A 16712-nucleotide genomic window follows, 5' to 3' on the forward strand; every position below is an offset into this window, starting at 1 on the left:
TATAAAGGCTAGCATACCAAAAGCTTTCTTTACCACCTTATCTATTTGAGATTCCACCTTCAAGGAACTATGCACGCTTTTATCCAGATCCCTCTGTTCAACTGTATTCTTAAATCCCCTACCATTTACCATGTACGTCCTATTTTGATTTGTCCTGCAAAGGTGTAGCACCTCACATTTATCAGCATTAAACTCCATCTGCCATCTTTCAGCCCATTTTTCCAAATGGCCTAAATCACTCTGTAGACTTTGGAAATCCTCTTCATTATCCACAACACCCCCTATCTTGGTATCATCTGCATACTTTCTAATCCAATGTACCACTCCTTCATCCAGATCATTGATGTACATGACAAACAACAAAGGACCCAACACAGATCCCCGAGGCACCCCACTAGTCACCTGCCTCCAACCCGATAAACAGCCATCCACCATTACCCTCTGGCTTCTCCCATTCAGCCACTGTTGAATCCATCTTGCTATTCCTGCATTTATACCCAACAGTTGAACCTTCTTAACCAACCTTCCATGCGGAACCTTGTCAAAGGCCTTACTAAAGTCCATATAGACAACATCCACTGCTTTACCCTCGTCAATTTCCCTAGTAACCTCTTCAAAAAATTCAGGAAGATTAGTCAAACATGAACTTCCAGGCACAAATCCATGTTGACTGTTCCTAATCAGACCCTGTTTATCTAGATGCTTATATATATTATCTCTAAGTATCTTTTCCATTAATTTGCCCACCACTGAAGTCAAACTAACATGTCTATAATTGTTAGGTTTACTCTTAGAACCCTTTTTAAACAATGGAACAACATGCGCAGTACGCCAATCCTCGGGGACTGTTTCTAATGACATTTGAAATATTTCTGTCATAGCCCCGGCTATTTCTACACTAACATCCCTCAACGTGCTAGGGAATATCCTGTCAGGACCTGGAGACTTATCCACTTTTATATTTTTCAAAAGTGTCAGTACTTCTTTTACTTTGAACCTCATAGTAGCCATAGCTACTCTACTAGTTTCCCTTACCTCACATAATTCAGTTTAGTTCAGTTTAGTTTAGTTACTTTGATTTTGTTAGGCTTAATTCAGTTTGATTTAGTTTAATTTAATCCAGGTTAGTTTGGTTTATATCCGTCTGCACTACACCACTGCCAAGCGAACTGTGACCCCACCTTCATGAAACTATGTACCTGTAACATTGGAACCATCTATTCGACAACACTCCCTATGATGCCACTTTCAGTGAAAGAAGTGCCTGTACTCCAAGTTCTCATTGCTCAACAACATTCCCAGTCTACCTGTGATATCATTTTCAGGGAGCTGCGTCCATTTACTCTTATGTCCCACTAATCTACAACACCCTATCTACCAGCAACGCCACCTTGAATGAACTATATGCCTGCGTTCGTAGATCCCTCTGTTATACAATACTCGCTATCTACCTGTGACGCCACCTTCAAAGAACTATGTGCCTGCGCTCCTAGATCCGTCTGCTCTACGTCAATATCGATCCACCTCTGATGCCAGCTTCAAGGAAATATGTAACTGCGCTCCTAGATCCATCTGCTCAACGACAATCCCGATCTAACTATTTGTCAATTTTCAGGGAACTATATGCCTGAGCTCGTAGGTCCTGCCCATCTTGGAATTTTCAAAATATAACACCTCATGCTTTCTGTGAATGTGAAAAATGAATGGCAATGTTTGTCCGCCGCCGCCGAATATCTCAAAGATTCCTGACTATCCCGTATACCTGCCTGGGAAATCCGTCACCATCACGTGCGCTAGTTCACGGCGGGACACGGCGGGGAGGTTTCAGTTGAGAAAAGACTCCAACCTTCTCACAAGCAGCACGGGAAATCACACAACCTTCAACCACCGTGTCACAGAGTTAGGGGGCAGACATGGACAGCACATACACCTGCGTCATGTTGGTGCACGTCTCCGCTCGGTGGCTCGCGTCCCCTCCAAGCGCAGCGGTCCATATACGTGTCACAGGTTAGTCACACACGCCGTCGTCATGGTATTTATACAGAGGGGGATTGTAGAGCTTAGTATGATGGAGCTGGGAAACACAACTGGATCGATTTGGCCAGACCGTTTTCATGTAGATTAGTTTAGCTTACCTCAGTTTTATTTCGTTTAGTTCAGTTGACATTAGTTTCTACGACTTGGCCGGATGTCTTCCGCATCACAGGATCCCTCTCCAGGCTCAGGCTGAGTTTGAAGCTATGCTGGAGATCTCTCCACAACTGGCTGGCACACGGTGTGAGTGCCCAAGGCCTGATAACATCGGGCCACGCGGCTTTGCGTACGTGGTGTTTGTACAGCTCTGCTAGAATATTTGGCTAACATTAATTTGCTTCAGTTTAATTTAATCCTATTTAGTTTACTTCAGTTTGTTTAGTTTAGTTTAGCTCCTTTTATTTTGTTTGGCTTCATTTAATTTGATTTAGTTTAATTTAATACAACTGGTTCATATCCCTCTGTACAACACCACTTCCAATCGAGATGTGACTCCAACTTCAGGGAACTATGTACCTGCACTCCTGGATCCATCTACACTACAACACTCCCTATGATACCACTTTCAGTGACTGCTGTACCTGGACTTCAAGATCCGTCGGTTCTACTACATTCCCTATATTCCTCTGATGGTACATTTAGTGAAATATGTACCTGTACTCCTCGATCTCTCTACTCAACAACATTCCATACCTACCAGTGATACCGCTTTCAGTAAACTGTATCCAATTATTCCTATATCCCACTGGTCTACAACACCCAACTGCGTTCCGAGATCCCTCCGCTCTACAACAATCCCTTTTAAACCATTGTTCCACACTCAGGGAACTATATGTAGCAATGTTACAAAAGTTTGAGATTTTAAAAATCAAGTCTGCAATTTATCCCATCAGATAGAGCATAACAAGAAGTTTAATTTGACACCGAATTAACTTTCATATCTTAAGTATTAAAAAGGTTTATGGTCATTTTCATACTCGAAAATTAGCATCTTGTTCCCTACTGATATTCCATTAACTTGACACACAATTTTTGATCAACGACAGTCAAATGGCCATAACTTTATTAAAAATTAAGAGATCTGAAAGAAATGTTCAGTTATTATAGATTGAAGCATTCTGAAACAAATATTAAACAATATTACTTGGATGACCTGCCATTAAAACACATAATTAGTTAGTTACCCAATTGTAGCTAAATCCAAAATTCAATTACTAGATCCAAACATCTATCCACTTGTTAAGAAAAGATTGACATTTTTAAATAACCTAAGTGTCCAAAGAACATTCACACAAGAATTCGCAATAAAACATGGTGTTTAAATCTCATTGACATTAATTTATAGGGCAAATGGAAGGGATTTAGTGATCAATTGCTGTAAATTAATGGCCATTTAAATCAGATTGCGAGTGGCTTTTTCAGGAACGCGCTGGTTTGGAAAGTTGCCATTGCGGTGGATTTGAAGCCTATATGCGGCATTAAAGATACTGCGGGTTTGAATGGGCCCCCAAGTCACTTACTCGCAACTTAAAATTTTGAATAAGGGGATCTTAAGAAGCACTTATTAATGTAAAAATAAACAACCTACCTCGCCTTGTAACCCTACATAAGATTCGTCCCGTTGTCGGCGTTCGCGGCTTTAGAGGATGATTTTTAATCTACTTTAACAATTAAATAACCCCATGTTACTTTAAAAATACCTGCAGCGAACGAATGTCGCAGCGATTTTTCGTTAGCAACTAAGCAGGCTGATCAACCTCGATTTCATTAGCCTAGAGAGCATTGCGTTTTAAACCCGCCCTTATCTCAAAGGCGCCAAAGTTGCGCACACGGGCAGCGACAGAAGTGCAGCGCCGCTGAAGGTAAGTTTTGCAACATACCTACTATATACCAGTGCGCCTTAATCCCTCTACTCTACAACACTCTCCAGAGCTGTGTAAGTCCTGCCCATTAGGCCTTTATAAAATGTAACACTGCACGTCTTTCTGTGCATGTGAATGATTTATGGCCATATTTGTTATTACAGAACTTCCGCAGCCACCGACCATCTCCAAGACACCTGACTATCCCGTGTACGTGCCTGGGGAATCCGTCAACATCACGTGCGCCAGTTCACAGCGGGACACGGCGGGGAGGTTTCAGCTGAGGAAAGACTCCAACCTTCTCACCAGCAGCACGGGAAGTCACACGAACGTCACCCACCGCATCACAGACTTAAGGGCAGACGTGGATAACAACTACACATGTGTCATGTTGGTGCACGCCTACGCTCGGTGGCTCTCGTCACCTCCGAGCCCTGGGATCCACATTCGTGTCACAGGTCAGTCTCACACGCCACCGTCATGGGATTTATTCAGGTGGGATTATGGTGCTTAGTGTGATGGTTATGTGTAATAAACCTGGTTTATAGTTTTGACCAGTCTAATTTAGTTTACTTTAGTTTAATTTACTTCAGTTTAATTTGGTTTAATTTAGCTCACATTTGTTTCTTCGGCTTAGTGTAGTTTAATTTAAAGCAGTTTAGTTTATTTCAGTTTAATGTAGTTCAGTTCAGCTCACTTTATGATACGACGCGATACGATACAATATAAAGGGACAGAGGTTTAGGGGTAATATGAGGGGTAACTTCTTTACTCAGACAGTGGTACCGGTGTGGAATGAGCTTCCAGTGGAAGTGGTGGAGGCAGGTTCATTGGTATCATTTAAAAATAAATTGGATAGGCATATGGATGAGAAGGGAATGGAGGGTTATGGTATGAGTGCAGGCAGGTGGGACTAAGGGGAAAAAAGTTGTTCGGCACGGACTTGTAGGGCCGAGATGGCCTGTTTCCGTGCTGTAATTGTTATATGGTTATATGATTATAATAGAAATGTATTCATCCCAGAAGGCAAGTTGGTTTGCCAACAGTCATAAAACACAACAAGATACACGAAACATAAAGTGATGAGTGTTAAGTGCAGTATTGGGAATGTGCAAAGATTGGGGGCGGATGGCGAAGAGGAGTCAGTGCTAGAAGCACTGAGAAGTGACAATAGACAATAGGTGCAGGAATAGGCCATTCAGCTTTTCGAGCCAGCACCGCCATTCAATGTGATCATGGCTGATCATCAGTACCCCGTTCCTGCCTTCTCACCATATCCCCTGGCATCGCTATATTTAACTGAATAAGCATGACTCCCACAGTCCTTCCACGTGAGCATCGGAAATATGGAGCAGGTGGACGATGGTCCATCACGTCTTCTCCGCCATTCGATCATGGCTGATCCTTCTCTACCTCTAAACCCCAACGACCTGCCCCCTCATAACCCTTGACATCTGCATACATCAAGAATTTATATATTTCTGCCTTAACAATATCTATTGTAATCCATTGGTTTGGCTTCCACATCTTTCCTTGGCAAATAATTCCACAGATTCACCACCCGCTGATGAAAATAATCCCTCCTTATCTCCTTCCGAAAGGAACATTCTTTAATTCTGAGGTTATGAATTCTAGTCTTGGACTCTCCCACTAGTGAAAACATCCTCCGTATCCACTTTATCCAAGCCTTTCACTATTCCATACGTTTCAATGTGGTTCTCTTTCATTCTTCTAAACTGCAGCGAGTACACGTCCAGTCAAACATTCATCTTATGTTAACCCACTCTTTCCTGGGATCGTTCTTGTAAACCTGCTTTGGACCCTCTCAAGAGCCAGCACATCCTTCCTCAGATATTGTGCCCAACATAGCTCACAATATTACAAATGCGGCCTGATCCGTGCCTTAGAGCCTTGGCATCATATCCCTGTTTTTGTATTCGAAAGCTCTTGAAATAAATGCTCGCTTCGCATTCGCCTTCCTTATAACTGATTCGATTTGCAAATGATTTTTTGGGGAATCTTGCACCAGCATCCCTAGTTCTGCTCAAGCACATCCATTTTCTGGATTTTTTCCTCAATTGGATATTAGTCCAGGCCTTGATTCCTCGGAGCCAAATATGTAAAACTCCACAATTTACTCCACTGTATTCTATCTGCCATTTCTATGTCCATTCTCCAAACATGTTCAAGTCCTTCTGCAGAGTCCCTGCCTTCTCTACACTGTTTTTCAATCCAACTATTTTTATATCAACTGTAAATCGGGCCATAACGCCTTCAATCCCCTCTTCCAAATTATTAATATACAACGAGAAGAGTAGCGGCCTCTGTATAAACCCAGGTTGAATTCCGCTAGTCACTTGCAGCCAACCAGAAAAATAACCAAACAAGCCCTTTCGTCCACCGAATTTGTGCCAACCAACTATCCCCGCAAATTAACACTACCCTACGCACTCTATGGTCAATGTACACTTATACCAATCAAATCTATTCAAACCTGTACGTCTTTGGAGAGTGGGAGGAAACTGGAGCACCTGGAGAAAATCCACGTTGTCACAATGAGTACGCGCCAACTACATACAGACGGTTTGTAATCGGTGTCAATCTCGTGTCTCTAGCGCTGTACGAGCTCAAGCAGCAACTGTATGCTACGTCACTGCTATCGTTTAGGTTGCATTAATTAAGTTTGGATGATGTTGGAGTAAATCAGGCAGGCTAGAGAAAAGGAATTGGTAACTTTTAGCGTTGAGTACATGACACTAGTCTGGTCTACTTTAGTTTTGATTAGTTTAGTTTACTTCAGTTTACTTTGGTTTAGTTTAGCTCATTTTAGCTCACGGCACGGTGGCGCAGCGGCAGAGTTGCTGCCTTGCAGCGCTTGCAGTGCCAGAGACCCGGGTTCGATCCCGACTATGGATGTTTGTCCGTAGAGTGTTTGTACGTTCTCCCCGTGACCGCGTGGGTTTTATCAGATATCTTCGGTTTCCTCCCACACTCCAAAGACATACAGATGTGTAGATTAATTGTAAGCTTGGGTGTGTATATTAGGCGTAAATGGAAATTGACAGCAGTGTGCTTAGGCACATTAACTGTCTTGTTAGTGTGCAGGGGTTGCTGGTCGATGCGGACTCGGTGGGCCGAAGAGCCTGTGTCCGCGCTGTATATATACATTAAACATTATTGTATTGTGCTTAGGTTAGTTTGATTTGGATTAAATTATTCCAGTTTAGTTTAGATTTATTTTTGTTTTGTTTGGAATTTTTCCGGCTGATTTAGTATAATGTTTTCCAGTTTTGTTCAGTTCGGATCACCTCTGCCCTACAACACTCCCTGTCTACCTATGTACTTGCACTCAGATATCCCTTTGCTCTACAACACTGCCCATATCTCCACCATTCACTGTGCAGGATCTGCCCATGTTGGACTTTCAATAACTCAACACCTCACGTTTTTCTGTGCATGTAAATGTTTTAGGGAAATATTTTTCTTTCCAGAACGGCCGCCTCCGCCTACTATCTCTAAGAATCCTGACCATCCCGTGTACGTGCCAGGAGAATCCATCATCCTTACCTGCGCTAGTTCACGGCGAAACACGGCGGGGAGGTTTCAGTTGACGAAAGACTCCATCCTTCTCATCAACAACACGGAAATTCGCACGAATTTCACACACCGCATCACAGACTTAAGGGCAGATATGAACAGCATCTACACATGTGTCACGTTGGTGCACGTCTCCGCTCGGTGGCTCCCTTCCCCCCCCCGAGCTCAGCGGTCCACATACGTGTCACAGGCCAGTCACACACGCCATCGTCATGCGACTAATTCAGAGGGGGGTTATAGTGTTTAGTGTGGTGGAGCTGGAAAATAAACCTGATTTTTAGTTTAGTCAAGTCTACTTTAGAAACATAGAAACAAATACAATAGGTGCAGGAGCAGGCCATTCGGCCCCTCATACCAGCACCCCCATTTAATTTGTTCATGGCTGGTCATCCAAATTCAGTACCCTGTTCCGGTTTTTTTCCCCCATATCCCTAGATTTCCTTACCCCAAAGAGCTAAATTAAACTATCTCTTGATAATATCCAGTGAATTGGTCTCCACTGTCTTCTGTGGCTGAGATTTCGACAGATTCTCAACTTTCTGACTGAAAACGTTTTTCCTCATCTCAGCCATAAATGGCCATCCCCTTATTTTCAAATTGTGAGCCCTGGTTCTGGATACCCCCAGCGTTTTTCCTGCATCTGCCTCGTGTATTCCTCTAAGAATGAATATGTTTCAATAATATCCCCTCCCATACTTCTAAATTCCAGTGAATAGAAGCCCAGTCGAACCATCCTGTCATCATACGTCAGTCCCGCCATCCCGGGGTTTAACATGGTGAATTTCCGCTGCACTACCTCAATAGCAAGAATACTCTTCCTCAAATTAGGAAACCAAAATTGCACAAAATACTCCAGGTGCGGTCTCACCTGTATAACTGCAATATGACCTCCATGCTCCTAAACTCAAACCCTCTCGCAATGAAGGCCAACATGTCATTAGCTTTCTTCACTGACTGCTGTTCCTGCATGGTTACTTGCACTGACTGATGTACAATCACACCCAGGTTTTGTTGCAATTATCCTTCTCCTAACCAGGCTTTCGAAGTGCGCTGCTTTCGAAGTGCGCTGCTATAACATCTTTAATAATAGACTCCAGCATCTTCCCACTACCGACGTAAAGCTAACTGATGTATACTTCCATGTGCCTTCCTTTCATAAAAAGTGTAGTTACATTGGCTATCCACCAGTCCACAGGAAATTATCTTGAATCGAGAGACCATTGAACAATGATAACCAATCCATCTACGATTTCTAGTGCCACCTCCTTGAGTACTCTGGGATGCAAAACAAATGGCCCTGGGGATTTATCGGCCTTCAGTCCCAACAGTTTACCTAACACCATTTTCGGACTATTGTGGATTCCCTTCAGTTCCTCCCTCCCACTACATTGCTGGCCCCCAAATATTTCAGCAGATCGTTTATGTTTTCCTTAGTGAAAGCAACACCAAAGTACTCGTTTAACTGTTCTGCCATGTGCTTGTTTCCCAATATAAATTCACTTGTCACTGACTGTAAGGGACCTACATTCGTCTTCACTAGTATTTTCCTTTTTACATACCTAAAGAAAATTCAGATTTAGTATTGATTAGGTTGGCATAATTCAGTTTAATTTAGTATAGTGCAGATCACGTTAGTTTATTAGGCTCAGTTTAGTTTTATTTAGTATAATTTAGTCCAGTTTAGTGCATTTGAGTATAATTTACTTCAGTTCAGTTCACTTTAATTTATTAGGCTTGAGTTTAATTTGATGTTGTTTTATTTAACCCAGTTTAGTTTACTTCAGTTTAATTCAGTTTAGTTCTGTTAAACTAGTTTAGTGAGATTGTGCTTCTTCTTTTTGCTTCGTTCATTCACTTTAGGGTAATGTAATTAAGTACCGTTATATTATCTTGGTTGAGCTTCAAATCAGGTTAATGTAATTCAGTTTGGATTAGTTTACATAAATTAGTTCACGTTACATTCACTATCCTTAGAAGACAGAAACAAAATGGTGGAATAACTCAGCGGGCCAAGCAGCATCTTTGGGGAGAAGGAATGGGTGACAATTCGGTCGAGACACGTACATCAGTCTAGTCTACTCTAATTTCGATTAGTTTAGTATACTTCACCTTAATTTTGATTAGTTCAATTCAAGTTAGGTTATTTGGCTTAGTGTAATTGAATCCAGTTTAGTTGACTTCAATGTATTACTGTTTAATTTAGATCCTTTAGTTCTAGCTTACCAATTTATTTTCTGTAACATAGTGCCTTTAACTGAATCATTTTTTGTATTCTTCATTGCTGGGCATTCGAGTTGCTGAACCAGGCCATAATGCAACCATGCAATATAGAAACATAGAACATAGAAACATAGAAATTAGGTGCAGGAGTAGGCCATTCGGCCCTTTGAGCCTGCACCGTCATTCAATATGATCATGGCTGATCATCCAACTCCGTATCCCGTACCTGCCTTCTCTCCATACCCCCTGATCCCCTTAGCCACAAGGGCCACATCTAAATCCCTCTTAAATATAGCCAATTAACTGGCCTCAACTACCCTCTGTGACAGAGAGTTCCAGAGATTCACCATTCTCTGTGTGAAAAAAGTTCTTCTCATCTCGGTTTTAAAGGATTCCCCCCTTATCCTTAAGCTGTGACCCCTTGTCCTGGACTTCCCCTATCATCGGGAACAATCTTCCTGCCTCTAGCCTGTCCAACCCCTTAAGAATTTTGTAAGTTTCTATAAGATCCCCTCTCAATCTCCTAAATTCTAGAGAGTCCAGTCTTTCTTCATAAGACAGTCCTGACATCCCAGGAATCAGTTTGGTGAACCGTCTCTGCACACCCTCTATGGCAATAACGTCCTTCCTCAGATTTGGAGACCTAAACTCTACGCAATACTCCAGGTGTGGTCTCACCAAGACCCTGTACAACTGCAGTAGAACCCCCCTGCTCCTATACTCAAATCCTTTTGCAATGAAAGCTAACATACCATTCGCTTTCTTTACTGCCTGCCGCACCTGCATGCCTACCTTCAATGACTGGTGTACCATGACACCCAGGTCTCGCTGCATCTCCCCCTTTCCCAATCGGCCACCATTTAGATAATAGTCTGCTTTCCCGTTTTTGCCACCAAAATGGATAACCTCACATGTATCCACATTATACTGCATCTGCCAAACATTTGCCCACTCACCCAGCCTATCCAAGTCACCTTGCAGTCTCCTAGCATCCGCCTCACAGCTAACACTGCCCCCCAGCTTAGTGTCATCCGAAAACTTGGAGATATTGCCTTCAATTCCCTCATCCAGATCATTAAGATATATTGTAAATAGCTGGGGTCCCAGCACTATGCTCTCTTCCAAACACCTGTAGAGTTTTATGCTCCATATCTGAATAAGAATGTGCTTGCGCTGGAGAGGGTCCAGAGGAGGCTTATGAGAATTATACCAGTAACGATCCCAAATGATGATCACTTGACGGTACTGGGCCTTTAGTCGCTGGAGTTTAGAAGGATGAGCGGAAACCTCATTGAAACTTACCGAATCGTGAAAGGCCTGTATAGCGTGGATGTGGAGAGGATTGTTCTACTAGTGGTTGAGTCTAAAACCAGAAGGCGCGGCGTCAGAATTAACGGATATTTATTTCGAAAGGAGATAAATATGAATCTCTGTAATCAGGGAGGTGAATCTGTGGAATGTATTGCCTCAGACGGCTGTGGAGGCTTAGTCGATGGATATTTTAAGGCAGAGATAGATAGTTGCTTGATTAGTACGTGTCAGGCATTATGGGGAGAAGGCAGAAAAATGGGGATGAGGGAAACATAAACCATCCATGATTAAAGGGCGATGTGCCGAATGGCCTAATTCTGCTTCTATCACTGATGAACCTATGAACTTACAGAACATCATTAGTTTGGGTTAGAGATACAGTGCGGAAACAGGTCGTTGACCCATCAAGTCCGTGCCGACCAGCAATCCCTGCACACATGATAATCCTTAGCACAGTTGCGACAATTTACACTGGCACATATACCAAGCGATTAGCCTACAAACCTCTCCGTCTTGGAGCGAGGGAGAAAACCGAAGATCCCGGAGGAAACGCAAGCAGGCCAAGGGGACGTTGTATAAACTTCGTGCATGCAAGCGCCCGTAGTCAGGATCGAACCTGGTTCGCTGGTGCTGTACGCCAGTAGCTATACACCTGCGCCACCGTGCCACCCCTCATGAAAGATTTTCCTTTTGGTCCTGTTAGATCCACCATCTCAACCCACCATCCACAAGATTCCTAATAATCCGGCCTACGTGACCGGGTAAATGATCAACATCACCTGCGACGTGGGACCTCCTGGTGAACTTGGGGTTTTCCAGTTGTAGAAAGACTATGTCCCTCTTCTCAACGGCACTGGAGACCATGGAACATTCACCCTCCAAATGAGAGCTGTCAACGATAGCTCGGCTGGAGACCACGTGTGTACATTATTGACACACGTTCCCTGCGTTGGAATAAATCGCACATTAGCCGCTCGGCCCTCATTGTCGTTAGAGGGCAGTGGCACAGTTACCAGCTCCGTTATAACCATATAACCATATAACCATATAACAAGTACAACACGGAAACAGGCCATCTCGGCCCTACAAGTCCGTGCCGAACAATTTCCCCCCCTTAGTCCCACCTGCCTGCACTCATACCATAACCCTCCATTCCCTTCTCATCCATATGCCTATCCAATTTATTTTTAAATGATACCAATGAACCTGCCTCCACCACTTCCACGGGAAGCTCATTCCACACCGCTACCACTCTCTGAGTAAAGAAGTTCCCCCTCATATTACCCCTAAACCTCTGTCCCTTAATTCTGAAGTCATGTCCTCTTGTTTGAATCTTCCCTATTCTCAAAGGGAAAAGCTTGTCCACATCAACTCTGTCTATCCCTCTCATCATTTTAAAGACCCCTATCAGGTCCCCCCTTAACCTTCTGCGCTCCAGAGAATAAAGACCTAACTTATTCAACCTATCTCTGTAACTTAGTTGATGAAACCCAGGCAACATTCTAGTAAATCTTCTCTGTACTCTTCATTTTGTTGACATCCTTCCTATAATCGGGCGACCAAAATTGTACACCATACTCCAGATTTGGTCTCACCAATGCCTTGTACAATTTTAACATAACATCCCAACTTCTATACTCAATGCTCTGATTTATAAAGGCTAGCACACCAAAAGCTTTATTTACCACCCTATCTACATGATATTTCACTTTCAGGGAACTGGGCTCAGTTATTCCCAGATCCCTTTGTTCCACTGCATTCCTCAATCCCCTACCATTTACCATGTACGTCCTATTTTGATTTGTCCTGCCAAGATGTAGCACCTCACACTTATCAGCATTAAACTCCATCTGCCATCTTTCAGTCCACTCTTCAAACTGGGATAAATCTCTCTGTAGACTTTGAAAATCTACTTCATTATCCACAACCCCTCCTATCTTAGTATAATCTGCATACTTACTAATCCAATTTACCACACCACCATCCAGATCATTGATGTACATGACAAACAACAGTGGACCCAACACAGATCACTGTGGCACGCCACTAGTCACTGGCCTCCAACCTGACAAACAACCATCCACCATTACTCTCTGGCATCTCCCATTCAGCCACTGTTGAATCCATCTTGCTACTCCACCATTAATACCCAACCATTGAACCGTCTTAACCAACCTTCCATGAGGAACCTTGTCAAAGGCCTTACTGAAGTCCATATATACAACATCCACTGCTTTACCCTCATCAATTTCCCGAGTAAACTCTTCAAAAAATTCAAGAAGATTAGTCAAACATGACCTTCCAGGCACAAATAAATAAATTGGTTATATAAATAAATTGATAGGCATATGGATGAGAAGGGAATGGAGGGTTATGGTATGAGTGCAGGCAGGTGGTGAAAAAAAAAGTTGTTCGGCACGGACTTGTAGGGCCGAGATGGCCTATTTCCGTGCTGTAATTGTTATATGGTTATATGGTTAAATCCATGTTGACTCTTCCTAATCAGACCCTGTTCATCCAGATGCTTATATATATTATCTCTAAGTATCCTTTCCATTAATTTTCCCACCACTGACGTCAAACTAACAGGTCTATAATTGCTAGGTTTACTTTAGGACCCCTTTATAAACAATGGAACAACATGCGCAGTACGCCATTCCTCCGGCACTATTCCCATTTCTAATGACATTTGACATATTTCTGTCATAGCCCCTGCTATTTCTACAATAAATTCGCTCAATGTCCTAGGGAATATCCTGTCCGGACCTGGAGACTTATCCACTTTTATATTTCTCAAAAGTGTCAGTACTTCATCTTCTTTGAATCTCATCGTTTCCATAGCTACTCTGCTTGTTTCCCTTACCTCACATAATTCAATATCCTTCTTCTTGGTGAATACCGAAGAAAGTAAATTGTTCAATATCTCCCCCTTCTCTTTTGGCTCTGCAGACAGCTGTCCACTCTGACTCTCTAATGGACCAATTTTATCCCTCGTTATCCTTTTGCTATTAATATAGCTGTATAAACCCTTTGGATTTACTTTCACCTTACTTGCCAAAGCAACCTCATATCTTCTTTTAGCTTTTCTAATTTCTTTCTTGAGATTCTTTTTACATTCTTTATACTCCTCAAGCACCTCATTTACTCCATGCTGCTTAGAATTATTGTAGATCTCCCTTTTTTTCCGAACCAAGTGTCAAATTTCCCTTGAAAACCATGTCCTAATTTACTCCTTTTAAATCCTTTCGCATCTCCCCAAAGTTAGCCTTTCTCCAATCAAAAATTTCAACCCTAGGTCCAGTTCTGCCCCTCTCCATAATTATATTGAAACTAATGGTATTGTGATCACTGGTCCCGAACTGTTCCCCAACGCATACCTCTGCCACCTGACCCGTCTCATTTCCTAACAGGAGGTCCAGCACCGCCCCTTCTCTAGAAGGTACTTCTATGTATTGCTGCAAAAAACTATCCTGCACACATTTTACAAACTCCAACCCATCCAGCCCATTTACAGAATGTGTTTCCCAGTCTATGTGTGGAAAATTGAAATCTCCCACAATCACTACCTTGTGCTTACTACTAATATCTGCAATATCCTTACATATTTGCTCGTCCAATACTCACTCCCCATTTGGCGGTCTATAATACACCCCTATAAGTGTTGGCACCCCTTACCCATTTCTCAGTTCCACCCAAATAGCCTCCCTAGACGAGCCCTCTAATCTATCCTGCCAAAGCACTGCTGTAATATCTTCCCTGATAAGCAATGCAACACCTCCACGGCTTTCCCCTCCAATTCTATCACACCTGAAGCAACGAAATCCTGGAATATTTAGTTTCCAATCACAGCCCTCCTGCAACCATGTTTCACTGATCGCCACAACAGCATACTTCCAGGTGTCAATCCAGGCTCTACGTTCATCCTCCTTTCTTACACTGCTCCTAGCATTAAAATATACACATTTAAGAAACCCACCCTCTCTTATTCTCTGTTTATTGGCTTTTTCATCTCTCTCCCCTACATTTTGGGTCAGAGTGATACCATTCTCTGCCTCCTGCCTCACACACTGACTGCTAGCTTTCCCAATTTGAGTCCCTCCCCCCAACCATACTAGTTTAACGTCTCCCCAGTAGCCTTTGCAAATCTCCCCGCCAGGATATTGGCCCCCCCTCGAGTTCAAGTGCAACCCTTCCTTTCTGTACAGGTCGCACCTTCCCCCAAAGAGGTCCCAATGATCCAGAAACTTGAATCCATACCCACTGCACCAGTCCCTCATCCACTCATTTATCCTCCACCTCGCTCCATTTCTACTCTCACTGTCACGTATGCACCACAACCTCAGGCTCCTCTCCCTCCTATTTCAGGATTTCTTGGACCCGTTCAGACACATCCCTTACCCTGGCACCAGGGAGGCAAACTACCATCCGGGACTCCTGTCTGCGTCCACCGAATCGCCTATCTGACCCCCTGACTATAGAGTCCCCTATTACAATTGCCCTCCTCTTCTTTTCCTTACCCTTCTGAGCAACAGGACCGGTCTTTATGCCAGAGGCCCGGCCGCTGTCGCTGCCCCCAGGTAGGCTGTCTCCCCAACCCTTACTCAAACATGAGTACTTATTTTCAAGGTGTACAGCCGCCGGGGTACTCACGAGTCCCTGCCTCTGCCCATTGCCCTTCCTAACTGTGACCCAGATTTCTGTCTCCAGTGGTCTTGGAGTGACCACCTCCCTGTAACTCCTATCTATGACCTCGTCGCTCTCCCTGAGCAGACAGTGGTCATCGAGTTGCTGTTCCAGGTTCCTAACACGGTCTCTTAGGAGCCCCATCTCGACGCACCTGGCGCAGATGTGGACGTCTGGAGGGCACTCAGACTCCATGACCTCCCACGTCTGACATCCTGAAGAGTAAACTGCCCTGGCCGTCGCTTGCTTTGGACAGACTCAATGGAGGGGAGACAGGAACCGGTGATGCGTTGGGCAGTTTTCACCACCTTCTGCAGTGCTTTCCGGTCGGAGACAGAGCAGTTGCCATACCAAACTGTGACACAGTTTGTAAGGATGCTCTCGATGGTGCAGCGGTAGAAGTTCGCCAGCATCTGAGGTGACCGAAGGACCTTCTTTAGTCTCTTCAGGAAGAAGAGACGTTGGTGAGCCGTCTTGACCAGTGTTGAGGTATTATGGGTCCAAGAGAGGTCATCAGAGATGTTGAGCCCACAAAAACCTAAAGCTGGAAACACGTTCCATCTCCCTCCCGTTAATATGGATGGGGGTGTGCGTGCCATTCCTAGACCTTCTGTAGTCCACAATGGTATTGGTCTTCTTGGAGTTAAGGGTCAGGTTTGTTGTCAGCGCACCATGCTGCTAGGAGCTGGACCTCCTTCCTATAGGCCGACTCACCGTTGTCGCTGATGAGGCTGTAGCTGAATTCACAACTCTCTGGGTAAAGAGTTGTTTCTCACTGTCTTAAATTGCCTCCCCTTTATTCTAGGACTGTGGCCCTTGGTTCTGGACTCGCACAACATTGGGAACATTGTTCCTGCATCTAGCTTGCCCAGTCCTTTTATACTTTTATATGTTTCTATAAGACGACCCCCCCCCCCGACCTTTCTAAACTCATGTGAATACAAGCATAGTATTTTCTATCATGCTGACTCACATGATGAATTACTGCAGCTTTTTGTGTCTATC

The 16712-nt window shown here is 43.6% G+C and overlaps 1 protein-coding gene across 1 annotated transcript in view; it reads left to right on the forward strand.

The window, feature by feature from the left end:
- The first annotated feature begins 1762 nt into the window (after positions 1-1762).
- Positions 1763-16712, forward strand: part of LOC129694171 (Fc receptor-like protein 5) — a 29907-nt gene continuing 14957 nt past the window's right edge. The window contains exons 1-2 of the mRNA XM_055630888.1: positions 1763-2007; positions 4061-4354. Coding sequence (XP_055486863.1) covers positions 1914-2007; positions 4061-4354 — 388 coding nt within the window. The 5' untranslated portion in view covers positions 1763-1913. The remainder of the gene's footprint in view (positions 2008-4060; positions 4355-16712) is intronic.

Source organism: Leucoraja erinacea, unplaced genomic scaffold (genome assembly GCF_028641065.1).
Source record: "Leucoraja erinacea ecotype New England unplaced genomic scaffold, Leri_hhj_1 Leri_566S, whole genome shotgun sequence".
Classification (NCBI taxonomy): domain Eukaryota; kingdom Metazoa; phylum Chordata; class Chondrichthyes; order Rajiformes; family Rajidae; genus Leucoraja; species Leucoraja erinaceus.